This window comes from Bos indicus x Bos taurus, chromosome 3 (genome assembly GCF_003369695.1).
Source record: "Bos indicus x Bos taurus breed Angus x Brahman F1 hybrid chromosome 3, Bos_hybrid_MaternalHap_v2.0, whole genome shotgun sequence".
Classification (NCBI taxonomy): Eukaryota; Metazoa; Chordata; class Mammalia; order Artiodactyla; family Bovidae; genus Bos; species Bos indicus x Bos taurus.
The window spans coordinates 12,375,631-12,402,392 of NC_040078.1; the positions used below are offsets into that span (position 1 = coordinate 12,375,631).

General features: G+C 40.3%; 1 protein-coding gene across 4 annotated transcripts in view; it reads left to right on the forward strand.

Annotated features, from left to right (window-relative positions):
* CD5L (CD5 molecule like) overlaps positions 1 to 23,378 on the forward strand; it is a 64,387-nt gene extending 41,009 nt beyond the window's left edge. For all 4 annotated transcript variants that reach the window (XM_027529302.1, XM_027529293.1, XM_027529309.1 and 1 more), the window contains 4 exons: positions 4,107 to 4,430; positions 8,793 to 9,116; positions 16,889 to 17,212; positions 23,047 to 23,378. In XM_027529302.1, coding sequence (XP_027385103.1) covers positions 4,107 to 4,430; positions 8,793 to 9,116; positions 16,889 to 17,212; positions 23,047 to 23,066 — 992 coding nt within the window. In that variant the 3' untranslated portion in view covers positions 23,067 to 23,378. The remainder of the gene's footprint in view (positions 1 to 4,106; positions 4,431 to 8,792; positions 9,117 to 16,888; positions 17,213 to 23,046) is intronic.
* The last annotated feature ends 3,384 nt before the right edge of the window (positions 23,379 to 26,762 follow it).

The following is a 26,762-nucleotide window of genomic DNA, read 5'->3' on the forward strand; positions in this document are numbered from 1 at the left end:
CAGAGACTTAAGAGATGTGGGTTCAGTCCCTGGGTGGGGAAGATCCCCTGGAGGAGGGCACAGCAACCCATTCCACTATTCTTGCCTGGAGAATCCAATGGACAGAGGAGTCTGGTGGGCTACAGTCCATAGGGTCACACAGCATTGGACACGACTGAAGCGACTTAGCATGCACACTTGGTTGACCTAATGATTTTGTCTTAGTTTCAATCTTAGTTTTTCTTTGTTTCAATCTATCCAAGAACCGGATTCTCTTCTTCACACACACAAATATGCACAGATCTAATAACCACTAAACATTTGTATCTAAAGCTCAGTTGGAATTATGGGGAAGAAATGAGCTCCCAAAATATAATGTAAGGTTTTCAGTTCTCAAGGAGTCTATCATCTAGTTAGGTAGACAGGAGATGCTCATAGGAAACCAACACACAACTGTGTATATATATGTATGCATGAGTGCATGCTCAGTCGCTTCAGTTGTGTCTGACTCTTTGTGACTCTATGGACTGTAGTCTGTCAGTCTCCTCTGTCCATGGGATGCTCCAGGCAAGAATACTGAAGTGGGTTGCCATGCCCTCCTCCAGGAGATATTTTCCACCCAGGGATTGAACCCAGGTGGATTCTGAACTCATTGAGCCACCTGGGAATCCTATATATATATATACACATATTCATATACAACAATTATATATATAGTATATATTATATTAATATATATGTATATAATAGACTAGTCCCTTAGCCAAATCACAGTCTAATTGAAAAGGACATAGACACACAGAAAGTTATTAATGCATAGAAAGCAAATATATGAAAGGAATAAAGGAATACAACAACAATTATATATATATATACACACACATATATATATATATATATGTATATGTATATAGGCATTAGAAATTTGGGTCCTCAGAAATTGTATTTCATTCATATAGGTATCTGAGTCGTCCCATGTAGCCCATGTTGTCATATACTGCTCATAGTCTGATAGACTACAAGTCAAGAGTCCAAATACTGTCCCTCCAAGTACAACAGAGCTCTCCCTGGAGGCTTGGCAAACTTAGATCTTCTTTATCACTATATCTCTCCTGGGCTGAGGGGACTTGATGGGATTGCTTCCAGCCTATTAAATAGAATCTTCTTGAGGACAGCAATGCCAGCTATCTTGATCATCACTGTTCTCTGTGTTCATAACATAGTACTTGGAATGTAGTATCCAGAAGTTTCTGGATAGGCTTGTCCCTTGTCTCCCTATGCAATCTTTACACTCCATGAATAAGTCTTGGTTTCCTCAGAACTTATCTGGAGACTCTGTGAAGCCCATCTCCCACTCCCAACACTTAGAATCTTCTACACCCAGTTTTAGGGCTCTGAGACTTTGAGGCTCTGACTCTTCCCTTACTCAGCACTCTCTGTATTTCTTCTGAGCTAGGTTCTTGGACATGGGAAAATGTCATGAGAGGGAGCAAGGATGGTTGGGAGTGGATCATTGATACTGAGAGAGAGAGTCAAGTTGTTTAGCCCAAATTATATCTAGACATCTCTATGCTTTCAGTGCAGGGGAAATAGGTTCAATCTCTGGTCAAAGAGCCACAATCCCACAGTGGCTAGAATGAAAACTACATTACAGAAAGTTAATCAGGATGAAAAATCACAGGGTTATGTCCCAGATTAAGGGACAAGATAAAGCCCCAGAAAAACAACTAAATGAAGCAGAGATCGGCAGCCTTCCAGTAAAAGAATTCAGAATAATGATAGTAAAGATAATGATAGTAAAGATCATAGGATCTCAGAAATAGAATGGAGAAGATGGAAGAGATGTTTACCAAAGACCTGTAAGAACTAGAAAACCAACAGAGATGAACCATACACTAGAAGCAATCAGTAGCAGAATAACTGAGGCAGAAGAACAGATAAGTGACCTGGAGGACTGCGTGGTGAAAATCACTGCCACAGAACAGAATATAGAAAAAAGAATGAAAACAATGAAGACCAGACTAAGAGGCCTCTGGGACAACAGTAAACACACCGGCATTTGCATTATAGGGGTCCCAGAAGGAGAAGAGAGAGAGAAAGGACCCAAGAAAATATTTGAAAAGTAGATGAAAATTTCCCTAACATGGAAAAGAAATAGTTAAAAAAGTCCAGGAAGTGCAGAATCCCAGGCAGGATAAATTCAAGGAGGAACACAATGAGACACACACATAGTAATCAAACTGACAAACGTTAAAGACAAAGATAAAATATTAAAAGCAACAAGGGAAAAATGACAAATAACATATAAGGGAACTCCCATGAGGTTGTAAGCTGATTTCTCAACAGTAACTCTACAAGCCAGAAGAGAATGGTATGATATATTTAAAGTGAAGAAAGAAAAACCTGCAACCAAGAATGCATTACCCATCAAGACTCCCAATCAGATTTGATGGAGAAATCAAAAGCTTTCCAAACAAGTAAAAGTTAAGAGAGCTCAGCACCTCCAAACCATCTTTACACAAATGCTAAAGAAACTTCTCTAGGCAGGAAACACAAGAGAAGGAAAAGACACACACAAAATAAACCTAAAATAATTAAGAAAATGGTAATAGGATCATACATATGGAAAATTAACTTAAATGTAAATGAATTAAATACACCAACCACAGGACTTAGACTGACTGGGTGGATGAGAACATGTGCATGTATGCACTTACACTTATCACAGTACTCTACTTAACTCCCCAAATTGTATGTAATTATTTTGTATTGCTAGGATAATCATGTTTCCACTATGGCTTGCAATTGTCATTATCTTCTATTTTTTGTCTGGCTATTGATTGTGAAACTAATAAACATCTTTTACTATTGAGATCATGTAACTAGTAGCCACTTAATATCATTAGCCATTTTTCTGGTCAACAGAGAAATGAAAGAATTCTGTATCACTAAAACTAACATTTAATAGAAAACCTGTAGTCATTTTTCAAAATCCAGAGGCATATTAGAATTATCTTGGAAATTTTTGAAAAGTGCAAATACTGAGGGACTGCTTTTTATCTCCAAAGCTCTGGATGTATTTCTAATGAGCCACCATGTTTAAAAATAATTGGATATATAATGACCTTTTACTTTTATCTGGTCTGTTTCAATTTTTCTATTTCATGTTCAGTGCTTCATGTTTTAGTTTTCATTTAGTTTATGCTTTCCAGTTTCTTGGTCTTTTTTTTGATGTTCTCTCTCAAGCCTTTATCAAGCATAGTAGAAAACCTTTTGTATACATGTATATATATATAGATTGTATAATACATATATTTTAGAAAACATATGATTTTTTGCTTAGCTAAAACACTTATGACATTTTGACTTCACTTGTTTTATCTAGTATGAATAGAATGCTAGATTTTTAATTTATATTCACTCAAAACCTTGACTCAGATCCACATATTTTGGCTACTAGGATTACTACTGGTAATCTGGAAAGTTTCTTATCTTAGATTAAAAAAAAACTGAATATGGCTTGAAAGTTCTAATCCAGTTCTGAGAATATAAAGGAATACTATGTTGTTACGAAAAACCAAACAAACAGGGAGCTAACTTGTGATACAGTATTATTAACTGAAATACAGATTTTGTTCAAATTTCAGACAAAATGCATGTATGTATTCTATACTTTGTTTGGCTGGAAGGGAATTACAAGACAAACTAAAATTTTATGCAGCATATTTATTGATATGATCATTATAGCATGGTGCATCTTAATTCCTGTTAGAAAGTATACTTTTGAAATAGTTATATGAAGCACTTGTTTGTACCAAATCCAAAGGTAGGGATATTAAGCCTGTTTTTCCAAGTTTCACCAAGGGCCAAGTAAAATTACAGATTAAATTGTAATAATAATAATAATAATAATAATAATAATAATAATACAAGAGAGTAGCAGAACCAGAACTCAGAGATGGAGTCCTGGAGCTCCTCTTCCTTGTCTTCCCTTTTGACTCCCACTTTCTCACCCTTCAGTTTTCCACATCCTGAAAGTGGTAGAAGAATTCCAAGAAGACTGCATACATGCCTGAGTGCTCTCTGGGCCACTCCTAATCTCCAACCAATATCTCATTTCTTTGCAGAGTCTCCTCCCAAAGTGCGACTGGTGAGAGGTCCCCATCGCTGTGAAGGGCGGGTGGAAGTGGAACGGAATGGCGAGTGGGGCACTGTGTGTGACGACAGCTGGAACATGAAAGACGCGGAAGTGGTGTGCCGGGAGCTGGGCTGTGGAGCAGCCAAGGGGACACCAAGTGGTAATTTGTATAAGCCATTGGCAGATGAAAAACAAAAAATCTTCATCCAAGATGTCAACTGCAGTGGGACGGAAGATAAATTGATTGAATGTGACCGGGTGGAAGACGTTTTTGATTGCTCCCACAGTGAGGATGCAGGGGCAATGTGTGAGAGTGAGTATGGCAGGACTCAAAGACTATATGCCAACTGCCCATACCCCGCATGACCACTCTTTGTCCTCTTTATCTTTATTCTCCAGCATGAATTAATGGTTAACTGATTCCTTGTCCTTCAATTCTCACCGTTTCTCAACTGTGAACCCTGGAGACAAATATATCCTCATCTAGAACTGTTACTCCTCCTTGGTTGAGCAGTGGCACTAGTGATAAAGAACCCACCTGCCAATGCAGAGACTTAGAGACGTGGGTGCAATCCCTGGGTGGGGAAGATCCCCTGGAGGAGGGCACAGCAACCCACTCCAGTATTCTTGCCTGGAGAATCCAATGGACAGAGGAGTCTGGCGGGCTACAGGCCATAGGGTCACACAGAGTCAGAGATTACTGAAGCAACTTAGCATGCACACTTGGTTGAACCAATGATTTTGTCTTAGTTTCAATCTTAGTTTTTCTTTGTTTCAATCTATCCAAGAACCTGATTCTCTTCTTCACACGCACAAACATGCGCAGATCTAATAACCACTAAACATTTGTATCGAAAGCTCAGATGAAGTTATGGGGAAGAAATGAGCTCCCAAAATATAATGCAATTTTATCAGATCTCAAGGAGTTTATCATTTAGTTAGGTAGACAGGAGATGCTCATAGGAAACGAACACACAACAACTGTGTATATATATGTATGCATGAGTGCATGCTCAGTCTCTTCAGCTGTATCTGACTCTTTGTGACCCTATGGACTGTAGTCTGCCAATCTCCTGTGTCCATGGGATGCTCCATGCAAGAATACTGGAGTAGGTTACCGTGCCCTTCTCCTGGGGATCTTTTCCACCCAGGGATTGAACCCAGGTGGATTCCGTACCCACTGAGCCACCTGAGAAGCCTATATCTATACACATATTCATATACAAAATTATATATAGATTATATTAACATATATATATATATATATACACATACATGCATATACTAGTCCCTTAGCCAAATCACAGTCTAATGGAAAAGGAGATAAACACACAGAAAATTATTAATGCATAGAAAGCAAATATATGACAGAAATACAACAACTACTATATATATATATATACATATATATATATATATATATATATATATATGTGTGTGTGTGTGTGTATATATGCAGTAGAGATTTGGGTCCTCAGAATTGTGTTTCATTCATATAGGTATCTGAGTCATCCCATTTAGCCCATGTTGTCATACACTGTTCATAGTCTGATAGACCAAAAGCCAAGTGTCCAAATGTTGTCCCTCCAGGTATAGCACCGCTCTCCCTGGAGGCTTGGCAAACTTAGATCTTCTTTATCACTATATCTCTCTGGGGCTGAGAGGACTTGATGGGATTGCTTCAAGCCTATTAAATAGAATCTTCTTGAGGACAGCAATGCCAGCTATCTTGATCATCACTGTTCTCTATGTTCATAAAACAGTACTTGGAATGTAGTGTCCAGAAATTTGATTCCTGATAAGCTTTTCCCTTGTCTCCCTACGCAGTCCTCTATACTCCATGAATAAGTCTTGGTTTCCTCAGAACTTATCTGGAGACTCTGTGAAGCCCATCTCCCACTCCCAACACTTAGAATCTTCTACACCCAGTTTTAGGGCTCTGAGACTTTGAGGCTCTGACTCTTCCCTTACTCAGCACTCTCTGTATTTCTTCTGAGCTAGGTTCTTGGACATGGGAAAATGTCATGGGAAGTAGCAAGGATGATTGGGAGTGGATCATTGATACTGAGAGAGAGAGTCAGGTTGTTTAGCCCAAATTATATCTAGACATCTCCATGCTTTCAGTGCGGGGGGAACAGGTTCAATCTCTGGTCAAAGAGCCACAATCCCACAGTGGCTAGAATGAAAACCACATTACAGAAAGTTAACCAGGATGAAAAATCACAGGGTTATGTCCCAGATTAAGGGACAAGATAAAGCCCCAGAAAAACAACTAAATGAAGCAGAGATCAGCAGCCTTCCAGTAAAAGAATTCAGAATAATGATAGTAAAGATAATGATAGTAAAGATCATAGGATCTCAGAAATAGAATGGAGAAGATGGAAGAGATGTTTACCAAAGACCTGTAAGAACTAGAAAACCAACAGAGATGAACCATACACTAGAAGCAATCAGTAGCAGAATAACTGAGGCAGAAGAACAGATAAGTGACCTGGAGGACTGCGTGGTGAAAATCACTGCCACAGAACAGAATATAGAAAAAAGAATGAAAACAATGAAGACCAGACTAAGAGGCCTCTGGGACAACAGTAAACACACCGGCATTTGCATTATAGGGGCCTCAGAAGGAGAAGAGAGAGAGAAAGGACCCAAGAAAATATTTGAAAAGTAGATGAAAATTTCCCTAACATGGAAAAGAAATAGTTAAAAAAGTCCAGGAAGTGCAGAATCCCAGGCAGGATAAATTCAAGGAGGAACACAATGAGACACACACATAGTAATCAAACTGACAAACGTTAAAGACAAAGATAAAATATTAAAAGCAACAAGGGAAAAATGACAAATAACATATAAGGGAACTCCCATGAGGTTGTAAGCTGATTTCTCAACAGTAACTCTACAAGCCAGAAGAGAATGGTATGATATATTTAAAGTGAAGAAAGAAAAACCTGCAACCAAGAATGCATTACCCATCAAGACTCCCAATCAGATTTGATGGAGAAATCAAAAGCTTTCCAAACAAGTAAAAGTTAAGAGAGCTCAGCACCTCCAAACCATCTTTACACAAATGCTAAAGAAACTTCTCTAGGCAGGAAACACAAGAGAAGGAAAAGACACACACAAAATAAACCTAAAATAATTAAGAAAATGGTAATAGGATCATACATATGGAAAATTAACTTAAATGTAAATGAATTAAATACACCAACCACAGGACTTAGACTGACTGGGTGGATGAGAACATGTGCATGTATGCACTTACACTTATCACAGTACTCTACTTAACTCCCCAAATTGTATGTAATTATTTTGTATTGCTAGGATAATCATGTTTCCACTATGGCTTGCAATTGTCATTATCTTCTATTTTTTGTCTGGCTATTGATTGTGAAACTAATAAACATCTTTTACTATTGAGATCATGTAACTAGTAGCCACTTAATATCATTAGCCATTTTTCTGGTCAACAGAGAAATGAAAGAATTCTGTATCACTAAAACTACCATTTAATAGAAAACCTGTAGTCATTTTTCAAAATCCAGAGGCATATTAGAATTATCTTGGAAATTTTTGAAAAGTGCAAATACTGAGGGACTGCTTTTTATCTCCAAAGCTCTGGATGTATTTCTAATGAGCCACCATGTTTAAAAATAATTGGATATATAATGACCTTTTACTTTTATCTGGTCTGTTTCAATTTTTCTATTTCATGTTCAGTGCTTCATGTTTTAGTTTTCATTTAGTTTATGCTTTCCAGTTTCTTGGTCTTTTTTTTGATGTTCTCTCTCAAGCCTTTATCAAGCATAGTAGAAAACCTTTTGTATACATGTATATATATATAGATTGTATAATACATATATTTTAGAAAACATATGATTTTTTGCTTAGCTAAAACACTTATGACATTTTGACTTCACTTGTTTTATCTAGTATGAATAGAATGCTAGATTTTTAATTTATATTCACTCAAAACCTTGACTCAGATCCACATATTTTGGCTACTAGGATTACTACTGGTAATCTGGAAAGTTTCTTATCTTAGATTAAAAAAAAACTGAATATGGCTTGAAAGTTCTAATCCAGTTCTGAGAATATAAAGGAATACTATGTTGTTACGAAAAACCAAACAAACAGGGAGCTAACTTGTGATACAGTATTATTAACTGAAATACAGATTTTGTTCAAATTTCAGACAAAATGCATGTATGTATTCTATACTTTGTTTGGCTGGAAGGGAATTACAAGACAAACTAAAATTTTATGCAGCATATTTATTGATATGATCATTATAGCATGGTGCATCTTAATTCCTGTTAGAAAGTATACTTTTGAAATAGTTATATGAAGCACTTGTTTGTACCAAATCCAAAGGTAGGGATATTAAGCCTGTTTTTCCAAGTTTCACCAAGGGCCAAGTAAAATTACAGATTAAATTGTAATAATAATAATAATAATAATAATAATAATAATAATAATACAAGAGAGTAGCAGAACCAGAACTCAGAGATGGAGTCCTGGAGCTCCTCTTCCTTGTCTTCCCTTTTGACTCCCACTTTCTCACCCTTCAGTTTTCCACATCCTGAAAGTGGTAGAAGAATTCCAAGAAGACTGCATACATGCCTGAGTGCTCTCTGGGCCACTCCTAATCTCCAACCAATATCTCATTTCTTTGCAGAGTCTCCTCCCAAAGTGCGACTGGTGAGAGGTCCCCATCGCTGTGAAGGGCGGGTGGAAGTGGAACGGAATGGCGAGTGGGGCACTGTGTGTGACGACAGCTGGAACATGAAAGACGCGGAAGTGGTGTGCCGGGAGCTGGGCTGTGGAGCAGCCAAGGGGACACCAAGTGGTAATTTGTATAAGCCATTGGCAGATGAAAAACAAAAAATCTTCATCCAAGATGTCAACTGCAGTGGGACGGAAGATAAATTGATTGAATGTGACCGGGTGGAAGACGTTTTTGATTGCTCCCACAGTGAGGATGCAGGGGCAATGTGTGAGAGTGAGTATGGCAGGACTCAAAGACTATATGCCAACTGCCCATACCCCGCATGACCACTCTTTGTCCTCTTTATCTTTATTCTCCAGCATGAATTAATGGTTAACTGATTCCTTGTCCTTCAATTCTCACCGTTTCTCAACTGTGAACCCTGGAGACAAATATATCCTCATCTAGAACTGTTACTCCTCCTTGGTTGAGCAGTGGCACTAGTGATAAAGAACCCACCTGCCAATGCAGAGACTTAGAGACGTGGGTGCAATCCCTGGGTGGGGAAGATCCCCTGGAGGAGGGCACAGCAACCCACTCCAGTATTCTTGCCTGGAGAATCCAATGGACAGAGGAGTCTGGCGGGCTACAGGCCATAGGGTCACACAGAGTCAGAGATTACTGAAGCAACTTAGCACGCACACTTGGTTGAACCAATGATTTTGTCTTAGTTTCAATCTTAGTTTTTCTTTGTTTCAATCTATCCAAGAACCTGATTCTCTTCTTCACACGCACAAACATGCGCAGATCTAATAACCACTAAACATTTGTATCGAAAGCTCAGATGAAGTTATGGGGAAGAAATGAGCTCCCAAAATATAATGCAATTTTATCAGATCTCAAGGAGTTTATCATTTAGTTAGGTAGACAGGAGATGCTCATAGGAAACGAACACACAACAACTGTGTATATATATGTATGCATGAGTGCATGCTCAGTCTCTTCAGCTGTATCTGACTCTTTGTGACCCTATGGACTGTAGTCTGCCAATCTCTGTGTCCATGGGATGCTCCATGCAAGAATACTGGAGTAGGTTACCGTGCCCTTCTCCTGGGGATCTTTTCCACCCAGGGATTGAACCCAGGTGGATTCCGTACCCACTGAGCCACCTGAGAAGCCTATATCTATACACATATTCATATACAAAATTATATATAGATTATATTAACATATATATATATATATACACATACATGCATATACTAGTCCCTTAGCCAAATCACAGTCTAATGGAAAAGGAGATAAACACACAGAAAATTATTAATGCATAGAAAGCAAATATATGACAGAAATACAACAACTACTATATATATATATATATATATATATATATATATATATATATATATATATGTGTGTGTGTGTGTGTGTGTATATATGCAGTAGAGATTTGGGTCCTCAGAATTGTGTTTCATTCATATAGGTATCTGAGTCATCCCATTTAGCCCATGTTGTCATACACTGTTCATAGTCTGATAGACCAAAAGCCAAGTGTCCAAATGTTGTCCCTCCAGGTATAGCACCGCTCTCCCTGGAGGCTTGGCAAACTTAGATCTTCTTTATCACTATATCTCTCTGGGGCTGAGAGGACTTGATGGGATTGCTTCAAGCCTATTAAATAGAATCTTCTTGAGGACAGCGATGCCAGCTATCTTGATCATCACTGTTCTCTATGTTCATAAAACAGTACTTGGAATGTAGTGTCCAGAAATTTGATTCCTGATAAGCTTTTCCCTTGTCTCCCTACGCAGTCCTCTATACTCCATGAATAAGTCTTGGTTTCCTCAGAACTTATCTGGAGACTCTGTGAAGCCCATCTCCCACTCCCAACACTTAGAATCTTCTACACCCAGTTTTAGGGCTCTGAGACTTTGAGGCTCTGACTCTTCCCTTACTCAGCACTCTCTGTATTTCTTCTGAGCTAGGTTCTTGGACATGGGAAAATGTCATGGGAAGTAGCAAGGATGATTGGGAGTGGATCATTGATACTGAGAGAGAGAGTCAGGTTGTTTAGCCCAAATTATATCTAGACATCTCCATGCTTTCAGTGCGGGGGGAACAGGTTCAATCTCTGGTCAAAGAGCCACAATCCCACAGTGGCTAGAATGAAAACCACATTACAGAAAGTTAACCAGGATGAAAAATCACAGGGTTATGTCCCAGATTAAGGGACAAGATAAAGCCCCAGAAAAACAACTAAATGAAGCAGAGATCAGCAGCCTTCCAGTAAAAGAATTCAGAATAATGATAGTAAAGATAATGATAGTAAAGATCATAGGATCTCAGAAATAGAATGGAGAAGATGGAAGAGATGTTTACCAAAGACCTGTAAGAACTAGAAAACCAACAGAGATGAACCATACACTAGAAGCAATCAGTAGCAGAATAACTGAGGCAGAAGAACAGATAAGTGACCTGGAGGACTGCGTGGTGAAAATCACTGCCACAGAACAGAATATAGAAAAAAGAATGAAAACAATGAAGACCAGACTAAGAGGCCTCTGGGACAACAGTAAACACACCGGCATTTGCATTATAGGGGCCTCAGAAGGAGAAGAGAGAGAGAAAGGACCCAAGAAAATATTTGAAAAGTAGATGAAAATTTCCCTAACATGGAAAAGAAATAGTTAAAAAAGTCCAGGAAGTGCAGAATCCCAGGCAGGATAAATTCAAGGAGGAACACAATGAGACACACACATAGTAATCAAACTGACAAACGTTAAAGACAAAGATAAAATATTAAAAGCAACAAGGGAAAAATGACAAATAACATATAAGGGAACTCCCATGAGGTTGTAAGCTGATTTCTCAACAGTAACTCTACAAGCCAGAAGAGAATGGTATGATATATTTAAAGTGAAGAAAGAAAAACCTGCAACCAAGAAAACATTACCCATCAAGACTCCCAATCAGATTTGATGGAGAAATCAAAAGCTTTCCAAACAAGTAAAAGTTAAGAGAGCTCAGCACTTCCAAACCAGCTTTACATAAATGCTAAAGAAACTTCTCTAGGCAGGAAACACAAGAGAAGGAAAAGACATACACAAAATAAACCTAAAACAATTAAGAAAATGGTAATAGGATCATACATATGGAAAATTAACTTAAATGTAAATGAATTAATACACCAACCACAAGGCTTAGACTGACTGGGTGAATGAGAACATGTGCATGTATGCACTTACACTTATCACAGTACTCTACTTTAGTCCCCAAATTGTATGTAATTATTTTATATTGCTAGGATAATCATGTTTCCACTATGGCTTGCAATTGTCATTATCTTCTATTTTTTGTCTGGCTATTGATTGTGAAACTAATAAACATCTTTTACTATTGAGATCATGTAACTAGTAGTCGCTTAATACCATTGGCCATTTTTCTGGTCAATAGAGAAATGAAAGAATTCCATATCATTAAGATCAGATCAGTCGCTCAGTCGTGTCTGACTCTTTGCAACCCCATGAATCACAGCATGCCAGGCCTCCCTGTCCATCACCAATTCCCAGAGTTCACCCAGACTCACGTCCATCGAGTCAGTGATGCCATCGAGCCATCTCATTCTCTGTCATCCGCATCTCCTCCTGCCCCCAATCCCTCCCAGCATCAGAGTCTTTTCCAATGAGTCAACTCTTCGCGTGAGGTGGCCCAAGTACTGGAGTTTCAGTTTTAGCATCATTCCTTCCAAAGAAATCCCAAGGCTGATCTCCTTCAGAATGGACTGGTTGGATCTCCTTGCAGTCCAAGGGACTCTCAAGAGTCTTCTCCAACACCACAGTTCAAAAGCATCAATTCTTCGGTGCTCAGCCTTCTTCACAGTCCAACTCTCGCATCCACACATGACCACAGGAGAAACCATAGCCTTGACTAGACGAACCTTTGTTGGCAAAGGAATGTCTCTGCTTTTGAACATGCTATCTAGGTTGGTCATAACTTTCCTTCCAAGGAGTAAGCATCTTTTAATTTCATGGCTGCAGTCACCATCTGCAGTGATTTTGGAGCCCGGAAAAATAAACTCTGACACTGTTTCCACTGTTTCTCCATCTATTTCCCATGAAGTGATGGGACTGGATGCCATGATCTTCTTTTTTTTGAATGTTGAGCTTTAAGCCAACTTTTTCACTTTCCTCTTTCACTTTCATCAAGAGGCTTTTGAGTTCCTCTTCACTTTCTGCCATAAGGGTGGTGTCATCTGCATATCTGAGGTTATTGGTATTTCTCTCGGCGATCTTGATTCCAGCTTGTGTTTCTTCCAGCCCAGAGTTTCTCATGATGTACTCTGCATATAAGTTAAATAAGCAGGGTGACAATATACAGCTTTGACGAACTCCTTTTCCTATTTGGAACCAGTCTGTTGTTCCATGTCCAGTTCTAACTGTTGCTTCCTGATCTGCATATACGGTTCTCAAGAGGCAGATCAGGTGGTCTGGTATTCCCATCTCTTTCAGAATTTTCCACTGTTTATTGTGATCCACACAGTCAAAGGCTTTGGCATAGACAATAAAGCAGAAATAGATGATTTTCTGGAACTCTTTTGCTTTTTATAAGATCCAGAGGATGTTGGCAATTTGATCTCTGGTTCCTCTGCCTTTTCTAAAACCAGCTTGAACATCAGGAAGTTCACGGTTCACATATTGCTGAGGCCTGGCTTGGACAATTTTGAGCATTACTTTACTAGCATGTGAGATGAGTGCAATTGTGAGGTAGTTTGAACATTCTTTGGCATTGCCTTTCTTTGGGATTGGAATGAAAACTGACCTTTTCCAGTCCTGTGGCCACTGCTGAGTTTTCCAAATTTGCTGGCATATTGAGTGCAGCACTTTCACAGCATCATCTTTCAGGTTTTGAAATAGCTCGACTGGAATTCCATCCCCTCCACTAGCTTTGTTCATAGTAATGCTTCTAAGGCCCACTTGACTTCATATTCCAGGATGTCTGGCTCTAGGTCAGTGATCACACCATCGTGATTATCTGGGTCATGAAGATCTTTTTTGTACAGTTCTTCTGTGTATTCTTGCCATCTCTTCTTAATATCTTCTGCTTCTGTTATGTCCATAGCATTTCTGTCCTTTATCGAGCTCATCTTTGCATGAAATGTTCCTTTGGTGTCTCTGATTTTCTTGAAGAGTTCTCTAGTCTTTCCCATTCTGTTGTTTTCCTCTATTTCTTTGCATTGATCGCTGAAGAAGGCTTTCTTTTCTCTTCTTGCTATTCTTTGGAACTCTGCATTCAGATGTTTATATCTTTCCTTTTCTCCTTTGCTTTTCACTTCTCTTCTTTTCACAGCTATTTGTAAGGCCTTCCCAGACAGCCATTTTGCTTTTTTGCATTTCTTTTCAATGGGAATGGTCTTGATCTCTGTCTCCTGTACAATGTCACGAACCTCATTCCACAGTTCATCAGGCACTCTATCCATCAGATCTAGTCCCTTAAATCTATTTCTCACTTCCACTGTATAATCATAAGGGATTTGATTTAGGTCATACCTGAATGGTCTAGTGCTTTTCCCTACTTTCTTCAATTTGAGTTTGAATTTGGCAATAAGGAGTTCATGCTCTGAGCCACAGTCAGCTCCTGGTCTTGTGTTTGCTGACTGTATAGAACTTCTCCATCTTTGGCTGCAAAGAATATAATCAATCTGATTTCGGTGTTGACCATCTGTTGATGTCCATGTGTAGAGTCTTCTCTTGTGTTGTTGGAAGAGGGTGCTTGTTATGACCAGTGCATTTCCTTGACAAAACTCTATTAGTCTTTGCCCTGCTTCATTCCGTATTCCAAGGCCAAATTTGCCTGTTACTCCAGGTGTTTCTTGACTTCCTACTTTTGCATTCCAGTCCCCTATAATGAAAAGGACATCTTTTTTGGGTGTTAGTTCTAAAAGGTCTTTTAGGTCTTCATAGAACTGTTCAACTTCAGCTTCTTCAGCATTACTGGTTGGGGCATAGACTTGGATTACTGTGATATTGAATGGTTTGCTTTGGAAATGAACAGAGATCGTTCTGTCGTTTTTGAGATTGCATCCAAGTTCTGCATTTTGGACTCTTTTGTTGACCATGATGGCCACTCCATTTCTTCTGAGGGATTCCTGCCTACAGTAGTAGATATAATGGTCATCTGAATTAAATTCACCCATCCAGTCCATTTCAGTTCGCTGATTCCTAGAATGTTGACATTCACTCTTGCCATCTCTTGTTTGACCACTTCCAATTTGCCTTGATTCATGGACCTGACATTCCAGGTTCCTATGCAATATTGCTTTTTATAGCATCCGACCTTGCTTCTATTACCAGTCACATCCTCAGCTGGGTATTGTTTTTGCTTTGGCTCCATCCCTTCATTCTTTCTGGAGTTATTTCTCCACTGATCTCCAGTAGCATATTGGGCACCTACTGACCTGGGGAGTCCCTCTTCCAGTATCCTATCATTTTGTCTGTTCATACTGTTCATGGGGTTCTCAAGGCAAGAATACTGAAGTGGTTTGCCATTCCCTTCTCCAGTGGACCACATTCTGTCAGACCTCTCCACCATGACCCGCCCCTCTTGGGTTGCCCCACAGGCATGGCTTAGTTTCATTGAGTTAGACAAGGCTGTGGTCCTAGTGTGATTAGATTGACTAGATTTCTGTGAGTATGGTTTCAGTGTGTTTGCCCTCTGATGCCCTCTCGCAACACCTACTGTCTTACTTGGGTTTCTCTTACCTTGGGCGTGGGGTATTTCTTCACGGCTGCCCCAGCAAAGCGCAGCCATTGCTCCTTACCTTGGACGACGGGTATTTCCTCACTGCCGCCCTTCCTGACCTTCAAAGTGGGATAGCTCCCCTAGGCCCACTGCCATTTAATAGAAAAACCTGTAGTCACTTTTCAAAATCCAGATGCATATTAGAATTATCTTGGAAATTTTTGAAAAGTGCAAATGCTGAGGGACTGCTTTTTATTTCCAAAGCCACGGATATATTTCTAATGAGCCACCATGTTTAAAAACAACCGGATGTATGATGACCTTTTACTTTTATCTGGTCTGTTTCAATTTTTCTATTTCATGTTCAGTGCTTCATGTTTTAGTTTTCATTTTGTTTATGTTTTCCAGTTTCTCAGTCTTTTTTTTTTTTTTTTGATGTTCTCTCTCAAGCCTTTATCAAGCATAGTAGAAAACCTTTTGTATACATATATATATATATATATATATATATATAGATTGTATAATACATATATTTTAGAAAATTTATGGTTTTTTGCTTAGCTAAAACACTTATGACATTTTGACTTCACTTGTTTGACCTAGTGTGAACAGAATGCTAAATTTCTAATTTATATTCACTCAAAACCTTGATTCAGGTCCACATATTTTGGCATCTAGGATTACTTCTGGTAATCTAGAAAGTTTCTTATCTTAGATTAAAAAAAAAACTGAATATGGCTTGAAAGTTCTAATCCAGTTCTGAGAATATAAAGGAATACTATGTTGTTAAGAAAAACCAAACAAACAGGGAGCTAACTTGTGATACAGTATTATTAACTGAAATACAGATTTTGTTCAGATTTCAGACAAAATACATGTATGTATGCTATACTTTGTTTGGCTGGAAGGGAATTACAAGACAAACTAAAATTTTATGCAGCATATTTATTGATATGGTCATTATAGCATGGTGCATCTTAATTCCTGTTAGAAAGTATACTTTTGAAATAGTCATATGAAGCACTTGTTTGTACCAAATCCAAAGGTAGGGATATTAAGCCTGTTTTTCCAAGTTTCACCAAGGGCCAAGTAAAATTACAGATTAAATTGTAATAATAATAATAATAATACAAGAGAGTAGCAGAACCAGAACTCAGAGATGGAGTCCTGGAGCTCCTCTTCCTTGTCTTCCCTTTTGACTCCCACTTTCTCACCCTTCAGTTTTCCACATCCTGAAAGTGGTAGAAGAATTCCAAGAAGACTGCATACATGCCTGAGTGCTCTCTGGGCCACTCCTAATCTCCAACCAATATCTCATTTCTTTGCAGAGTCTCCTCCCAAAGTGCGACTGGTGAGAGGTCCCCATCGCTGTGAAGGGCGGGTGGAAGTGGAACGGAATGGCGAGTGGGGCACTGTGTGTGACGACAGCTGGAACATGAAAGACGCGGAAGTGGTGTGCCGGGAGCTGGGCTGTGGAGCAGCCAAGGGGACACCAAGTGGTAATTTGTATAAGCCATTGGCAGATGAAAAACAAAAAATCTTCATCCAAGATGTCAACTGCAGTGGGACGGAAGATAAATTGATTGAATGTGACCGGGTGGAAGACGTTTTTGATTGCTCCCACAGTGAGGATGCAGGGGCAATGTGTGAGAGTGAGTATGGCAGGACTCAAAGACTATATGCCAACTGCCCATATCCCGCATGACCACTCTTTGTCCTCTTTATCTTTATTCTCCAGCATGAATTAATGGTTAACTGATTCCTTGTCCTTCAGTTCTCACGTTTCTCAACTGTGAACCCTGGAGACAAATATATCCTCATCTAGAACTGTTACTCCTCCTTGGTTGAGCAGTGGCACTAGTGATAAAGAACCCACCTGCCAATGCAGAGACTTAGAGACGTGGGTGCAATCCCTGGGTGGGGAAGATCCCCTGGAGGAGGGCACAGCAACCCACTCCAGTATTCTTGCCTGGAGAATCCTCATGGACAGAGGAGCAGAGTCAAACAGGACTGAGTGACTACGCTCAGCGGTCATGGAGCAAATAACCATGGCAAAGCTATTTAATTGTGCTGCTCATCAATTCTCTTGTTTTTAAAATGCAGCTAATGATACTTACCTTTGTATATGAACATGCTTCAAGCAGTATTAAGTGCTAGATTATTATAAAGTATTATATTGAATTCTATATAATAGGGATAGGACACACAGTTCCATGTACTTGTTGAAGTCTTCAATTAAAAAAAAAAGCTACTAGAAAGCCATTCATAAGTATTAGACTTTTATAAACTAGATGGGAAAGTAAAAGGTCTTAGTTAAGGGAACAGACCTGGCACATGGATTGGAAACTAGAGGAAGGGCTATGATCACAGAAACACAAGCAGGTAGAGAGCTACAGAAGTGTTGATGGGATTTGAAGGTTCAAAGTCAGGAGGGGCGGCCTTGTCTAAGGTAAGGAGCAGTGGCTGTGCTTTGTTGAAGCAGCTGTGAAGAGATGCCCCACGTCCAAGATAAGAGAAACCCAAGTAGATGGTAGGTGTTGTGAGAGGGCATCAGATGGCAGACACACTGAAACCACAATCACAGAAAACTAGCCAATCTGATCACATGGACCACAGCCTTGTCTAACTCAATGAAACCAAGCCATGCCGTGTGGGGCCACCCAAGACAGACAGGTCATGGTGGACAGGTCTGACAGAATGTGGTCCACTGGAGAAGGGAATGGCAAACCACTTCAGTATTCTTGGCTTGAGAACCCCATGAACAGTATGAAAAGGCAAAATGATAGGATACTGGAAAAGGGACTCCCCAGATCCCAATATGCTACAAGGGATCAGTGGGGATATCACTCCAGAAAGATTGAAGGAATGGAGCCAAAGCAAAAACAATATCCAGTTGTGGATGTGACTGGTGATAGAAGCAAGGTCTGATGCTGTAAAGACAATATTGCATAGGAACCTGGAATGTCAGGTCCTTGAATCAAGTCAAATTGGAAGGGGCCAAACAGGAGATAGCAAGAGTGAATGTCAACATTTTAGGAATCATGGAACTAAAGTGGACTGGAATGGGTGAATTTAACTCAGATGACCATTATATCTACTACTATGGGCAGGAATCCCTTAGAAGAAATGGTGTAGCCATCATGGTCAACAAAAGAGTCTGAAATGCAGTACTTGGATGCAATCTCAAAAATGACAGTATGATTGTTTGTTTCCAAGCCAAACCATTCAATATAATGGTGATCCAAGTCTATGCCCCAACCAGTAACGCTTAAGAAGCTGAAGTTGAACAGTTCTATGAAGACCTACAAGACCTTTTAGAACTAACACACAAAAAAGATGTCCTTTTCATTATAGGGGACTGAAATGCAAAAGTAGGAAGTCAAGAAACACCTGGAGTAACAGTCAAATTTGGCCTTGGAGTACAGAATGAAGCAGGGCAAAGGATGATAGAGTTTTGCTAAGAGAACGCACTGATGATAGCAAACACCCTCTTCCAACAACATAAGAGAAGACACCACAAATGGACATCATAGATGTTCAACACTGAAATCAGATTGATTATATTCTCTGCAGTCAAAGTTGGAGAAGCTCTATACAGTCAGCAAACACAAGACCAGGAGCTGACTGTGGCTCAGAGCATGAACTCGTTATCGCCAAATTCAGACTTAAATTGAAGAAAGTAGGGAAAACCACTAGACCATTCAGGTATGACCTAAATCAAATCCCTTATGATTATACAGTGGAGGTGAGAAATAGATTTAAGGGACTAGATCTGAAAGAGTGCCTGATGAACTATAGACGGAAGTTTGTGACATTGTACAGGAGACAGGGATCAAGACCATCCCCATGGAAAAGAAATGCAAAAAAGCAGAATGGCTGTCTGAGGGGGCCTTACAAATAGCTGTGAAAAGAAGAGAAGTGAAAAGCAAAGGAGAAAAGGAAAAATATTCCAATTTGAATGCAGAGTTCCAAAGAATAGCAAGGAGAGATAAGAAACCTTCCTCACTGATCAATGCAAGGAAATAGAGGAAAACAACAGAATGGGAAAGACTAGAGAACTCTTCAAGAAAATTAGAGATACCAAGGAAACATTTCATGCAAAGATGGGCTCGATAAAGGACAGAAATGCTATGGACTTAACAGAAGCAGAAGATATTAAGAAGAGGTGGCAAGAATACACAGAAGAACTGTACAAAAAAGATCTTCATGACCCAGATAATCACGATGGTGTGATCACTGACCTAGAGCCAGACATCCTGGAATGTGAAGTCAAGTGGGCCTTAGAAAGCATTACTATGAACAAAGAGAGTGGAGGGGATGGAATTCCAGTCGAACTATTTCAAAACCTGAAAGATGATGCTGTGAAAGTGCTGCACTCAATATGCCAGCAAATTTGGAAAACTCAGCAGTGGCCACAGGACTGGAAAAGGTCAGTTTTACTGCCGCACAATTGCACTCATCTCACATGCTAGTAAAGTAATGCTCAAAATTCTCCAAACCAGACTTTGGGAATACATGAATGTGAACTTCCAGATGTTCAATCTGGTTTTAGAAAAGGCAGAGGAACCAGAGATCAAATTGCCAACATCTGCTGGATCATCGAAAAAGCAAGAGAGTTCCAGAAAAACATCTATTTCTGCTTTATTGACTATGCCAAAGCATTAGACTGTGTGGATCACAATAAACTGTGGAAAATTCTGAAAGAGATGGGAATTCCAGACCACCTGACCTGCCTCTTGAGAAACCTATATGCAGGTCAGGAAGCAACAATTAGAACTGGACATGACACAACAGACTGTCTCCCAATAGGAAAAGGAGTATGTCACGGCTGTATGTTGTCACCCTGCTTATTTAACTTCTATGCAGAGTACATCATGAGAAATGCTGGGCTGGAAGAAGCACAAGCTGGAATCAAGATTGCCGGGAGAAATATAAATAACCTCAGATATGCAGATGACACGACCTTTGTAACAGAAAGTGAAGAGGAACTCAAAAGCCTCTTGATGAAAGTGAAAGAGGAGAGTGAAATAGTTGGCTCAAAGCTCAACATTCAGAAAACTAAGATCATGGCATCTGGTCCCATCACTTCATGGGAAATAGATGGGGGAACATTGGAAACAGTGTCAGACTTTATATTTTTGGCTCCAAAATCATTGCAGATGGTGACTGCAGCCATGAAATTAAAAGATGCTTACTCCTTGGAAGGAAAGCAATGACCAACCTAGATAGCATATTAAAAAGCAGAGACATTACTTTGCCAACAAAGGTCCATCTAGTCAAGGCTATGGTTTTTCCAGTGGTCATGTATGCATGTGAGAGTTGAACGGTGAAGAAAGCTGAGCACCGAAGAATTGATGCTTTTTAACTCTGGTTTTGGAGAAGACTCTTGAGAGTCCCTTGGACTGCATGGAGATCTCCATCCTAAAGGAGATCAGTCCTGGGTGTTCATTGGAAGGACTGATGCTGAGGCTGAACCTCCAATACTTTGGCCACCTCATATGAAGAGTTGACTAATTGGAAAAGACTCTAATGCTGAGAGGGATTGGGGGCAGGAGGAGAAGGGGATGGCAGAGGATGAGATGGCTGGATGGCATCACCGATCGATGGACATGAATTTTGGTGAACTCTGGGAGTTGGTGATGGACAGGGAGGCCTGGCGTGCTACGATTCATGGGGTCAAAAAGAGTCGGACATGATTGAGCGACTGGATTGAACTGAACTAAACTGTAGACGATTTTTTTTCTTCTTTCCATTCCCCACTCCATGCCCTGCCTCGGCAGATCCCTTAAATAGAGGCCGGTAAACGGAGACACCAGCTGCTCTGGGCGACTGGGGTGCTGCACAGGGGCATATGGGGCTCTGTCTGTGATGATGGCTGGGGGACAAAGGAGGAGCACGTGGTGTGCGGGCAACTGGACTGTGGAAAGCCAATCTTTGTATCTGTCAAAGCACGGAGAAAGTTTGTCCCTGGAGACGGGCATATCCGGCTAGATGATGTCCATTGCAAAGGGCAAGAGCAGTCCCTGGAGCAGTGTCAGCATAGGTTCTGGGGGGTATCATGACTGCAACCACAAGGAAGATATAGTCGTATTCTGCTTGGGTAAGCCTTGTAGATTGGGCAGTCCCCATGGGGACTGGCATGGACGAAGGTGAAGAAGCTGGTGGTGGGGTGTGAACTCTGAGGGTAAGGGTTATTCTACTAGTGCTGCACAGCTGCCCATAATAGTCACCTACTTTATGTTACTTCAAGGAATTATTGAGAATCCTAGTCGTGGATAGAATGATAATAATAGTTTAAAAATCCCATACCATACAGTTATTGCATGTGAGAACAAAAGAGGTTTTGAAAATTATTCAATTGACACCATTTTTAAATCTGAAGAGAGTAAGAGTCAGAGAAAAGAAGCAACTTTCCAAAATCATAAAAATTGTTTTCAAACGATGGAGCAGAACTAAAATGACCAGTCTTGGCTCAGCTCAGGATTAGTTGACTTAGAGGACCCCAGGTCTCAAACTGTAAGTTAAAACTGTAGGAGATGGTCCCACCTCTTTCTACCTATTGTCACTACCCAGATTTTAAATTAATCTGTGGGAACGGGGCTAGGGGAGGGGTCTCTTTGTGAATATCCATGAGAGTGTCTTTTCAGAGAAGCCAGGATTCCAGCTGTAAATTGTAGACCTCCCTCTACTGTTGGGCTTCCCTTGTGGCTCAGCTAGTAAAGAATCTGCCTGCAATGTGGGAGACCTGGGTTTGATCCCAGGATGGGAAGATCCCCTGGAGAAGGGAAAGGCTACCCCACTCTAGTATTCTGGCCTATGGAATTCTATGGACAGTATAGGCCATGGGGTCTCAAGGAGTTGGACACGACTGAGCGACTTTAACTTTCACTTCACAGGAGAGTAAAGGCAGAAATCTTGTCCCCATATGAGTCAGGAAATGCTAAGCATAGCCCTTGGGTGGCTGACCCAAGAGAGTCACAACTCTGATGCCCCAAGCTTTGTAATTAGTGTGGGATGTGACGTGCAGGGCTGCCTGGTTACCTACTCAGGGAATTGTGTAAGAGCTGAGAGATGATCAAAAATATGAAGAGCAGCTAGTGCCCAGAAATGGAGGGCTTTAGTCATGGAAGACTAGTGTTTGAATCTTGAGCCTGCCATTATGAGGCTAGTTAATTTTAGCTAGTAAAAAGGAGATACTTGCTCCATTTCTCTCGAAGAGCTTTGTGATTGTGGAGGGTGAGAAGTGCTAATATAAGTGAATATGGTTTGTGATTCACATGGGAGCTGGTTGAATACATCTGGGGCACTGAACTAGATTCTGACGTGGTTCACATCAGTGTGAGATAGGTATGTGATTAGGATCTGGGAGGGTCTCTCTTTCCTATTCTGGGAACCACTCTTCTTTCTTGACCTTTTTGAGCTTGAATGAGATAATCCCTTCTTGACTTGTCCCCATCCTTACTGTACATTCTTCTTCTCTTTACAGAAGGGCAGCCTGACATTTGATGTTTGGCCTGACTCCGGCAGGGCCTGAGTGTCCTTTGCTTTCTCCTGGCCTCAAATGGCTTAGTGCAAGTGCTGGGCCTGCAGGCCTCAGCCCCTAAGCAAGAATCTGAATACTCTGCTCTCAGAGCCAAGCACCCCCATCACCTCCTGGAGATATGAGTTGTTGAATTCTCTCTTGCCAAGGAAGATGACCTCCCAGTCACCTGCTCTTCACTGCTGACCCTCTGGCATTGATTCTGGCCCCTCCTGCTTCTTTTTAACCAGCCTGGGATCCCCAGGTCTGTTCATTTGACCACTACAGGACATTTCTAAGGCCAAACCCATGGACTCTGTGGGAGAGGGAGAGGGTGGGAAGATTTGGGAGAATGACATTGTAACATGTAAAATATCATGTAAGAAACGAGTTGCCAGTCCAGGTTCGATGCACGATACTGGATGCTTGGGGCTGGTGCACTAGGACGACCCAGAGGGATGGTATGGGGAGGGAGGAGGGAGGAGGGTTCAGGATGGGGAACACATGTATACCTGTGGTGGATTCATTTTGATGTTTGGCAAAACTAATACAATTATGTAAAGTTTAAAAATAAAATAAAATTAAAACCAAAAAAAAAAAAAAAAGAACATGAAAGGAAGGAGACAACAAAAGGAACATTTGAAGGGGAATATGGGTAAATAATGAGATGAAACTTGAGGGAAAGCTCTTTGAATGCTTTTTCTCAAGCCTTCAACACTTTTTCTTAACCTTCAACAATTAACATCTCACTATTCTCCTGTGGTCTGATAGAAACAGACACATTCTTTCTAGAGCAGAGCAGTATCCTGTAATCCTAGACCTTTTCATGACACTTGGAAAAGAAATATCACACCCTCTGAATGCCCATAATAAAATACCTTTGTTGACTATCCATATACAACTTGCCAACATGGTGTGCATTTAACAAGAAGAATCCCACAAATGTATTTTAATTTCCCCAGGAAAAATGTATGGACCTGAGACTAGAAGGAAAAGGAAGAGATGCAGAAAGAATTTGGGGGAATCCATCATTGTGCCTCATGCCAATCGGATGATATCATTTTGTCAACTCAGATTTTAGGGTCTGTAAGTCTGATGCAAGACAGAATGATACTAAGGAGAGAATCATGGCTTGGTTCTACAAACTAAAAACCTCAGGCTCTGAGACTGAGTTGAGTACCTGTTATGTGTCTGCGTTTATGCTTGCTAATAAAGTAGATGTTAAACAGTCTCAAGAGTTGCCTCTCTGTGTGGTATGCTCTTTCTACCCAAGGGGAAAGCAGGTGCATCAGTTTACAGGGGTGGCCTTACAGGTAGGATTAGCTAGAAGAGAACCTGCTGGCAGATGCAGTCATGTGTGTAATATAGTTCTCTCCTCTGGATGGAGAACTTTCTCCCTATTTCCTATCATGGGAAAAATAGAGAAACTTAGCTTAACAAAAGAGAAGAAGATGACCTAATGGACACTTTGATATTGATCGTGTCTACTCAAAGAGATTTTGCCTCTGTTTGATCAGTTATCTCAGGTCTTCCTGATTTTCCTCACAGATTAGTATCATGGTCCCTAAACCATGTAATATCAATTGGGTTGGCCAAAAGTTCATTTGGGTTTTCCCATAACATCTTATGGACAAATCTGAATGAACTTTTTGACCAACCCAGCAGAATCTAGAGACCTGCTGAACTGCCTTGACTGAGTCATTGAAAAGCTCTTTTATCCTAAGTAGAGTAGAACAAGGTTGGAATTTCACAAAAGAAACTTTGATTTCCTTTTAATTTTACATTAAAAGTTCTTTAGTAAAATTCTAGCCAATAATACACCTGAGAACCAATCAGATAAAAGCAACAGCTGTTGGAGGAGGCCAACTGATCCAAAAAAGCAAGAAGGCAAGACATGACAAGCCTAAAAGGTAGACTTAGAGGTCTAATAAGAATGTGTCATTAAAGAGGAAATTGAGAAGCTGAAGGACAAGGTTGACACTAGCCTGCTAGCACAGTCCAGGAGAAAAGTGTCTCCTGACCCAAGAATATGGCTGTTTATCTTGATTTCCAAAGTGGACATGTGTAAAAATAGTGTATCAGAGCCTGAAGAAATTAGCATAGTGACAATGACTGAGTGCTCGTGAACAGTCATGTGTGTTTCTTCTTCCTGGACATGCCGCGAGTCCATCCCAGGTTTGTCTTACTAGAAGGTACCCCAGCCAGATTCCTGCCCCTGCCCTGGCAAGGCAATGGAGTAAAGTGGACCTCTGCATTCAATGAAAATGTTACCCCTTGAGTATTTTAGGAGTTGCCAGTTGGCATATGCATTATTCCCGCAGAACCTGTCCTGTAACTGGCATCTCCTGACCCTTGCTCCATTCCAGATTCTAGCAATGCCCAAACTTCTCAGCTCACACATGCTCACTACATATTCCTACAGGAGTCCTGAGCAGCAGTGGGCCTCCAGGCCCCGTGGAGCTGGAACCAAACACAAGCACCTACATAATCTCCAGTAGGGAGGGAGACACTTTTCTCCTGGACTGGAAATTTACCCTGAGGCTGCAGCTGCAAATTGGCCACACTCAGTCCCCATTTGGACTTGTTTCCTGGTGGTCCCAGGCTCCTCCAGCCACCAGGGCTGCCAGGGGTCCTTTTATCTAGGTGGGGCTATTCTCACAGCGGAAATGATGCCACTTCACATCAAGGCAGGTAACAACAGTCTGCCTTCTCCATGCTGTTTCTGTTCCTAACTGACTTGTTAGAGAAGACCCCAAAGTTCTAGGGGAGGGCTGATTGAGAAGATTAAAAGGAGCCTGGGTCTTTGAATGATTATGTGAATCTCTGAATGACTCATACTCTGCTGACTGTGTTGTGAATAAAAAATAAACTTTATTTGTATTAAGTCAGTGAGATGTTGGGGTGGTTTTTACAACAGTTTAGTCTGATTAACAAAGTGATAAATAGTGTTTAAAAAAATCGGTTGCATTCCTTTAAAGATAGCCAGAAAAAAATTTTTTTCTAAATATCATGCATTTTATTTTTACTTAATTTTTAGTTGAGTATAGTTGCTTTATAATGTTGTTAGTCTCTGCTGTACAGCAAAGTGAATCAGCTATATGTATACATATATCCCATTTTTTGGATTTCCTTCCCATTTGGTTCACCACAGTGCACTGAGTTCCCTGTGTGTACAGTAGTATCTTATTAGTTATCTGTTTTATACGTAGTGCTGTATATACGACAATTCCAATCTCATAATTCATCCCATCCCCTTGTTCTTACCTTGGTGTCTCTATGTTTGTTCTCTACACCTGTGTCTCTATTTCTGCTTTTCAAATAACTTTATCTGTACCATGTTTCTAGATTCCACATGTAAGCACTATTATATGATATTTGTTTTTCTCTTTCTGACTTGCTTCACTCTGTGTGACAGTCTCTAGGCCCTTCCATGTCTCTGCAAATGGCAAAATTTCATTCTCCCCTACCCCAAATTTCTAATGATCATGGGGTTTCCTCAAAGCCTCTAGATATCTAGTATTCCATGCTAATTATGAAACATGAAATTTGGCCCACTCATTTTATTTTTACTATAAATTAACTATAATTAATTAATGTATTTTTATTTTGGTAGTCTTCTGAGTCCCCCTTTTTTCTAGAAACTATGCAAGGTGCTCATGGAGAATTCTTTGCCAACATTTTAA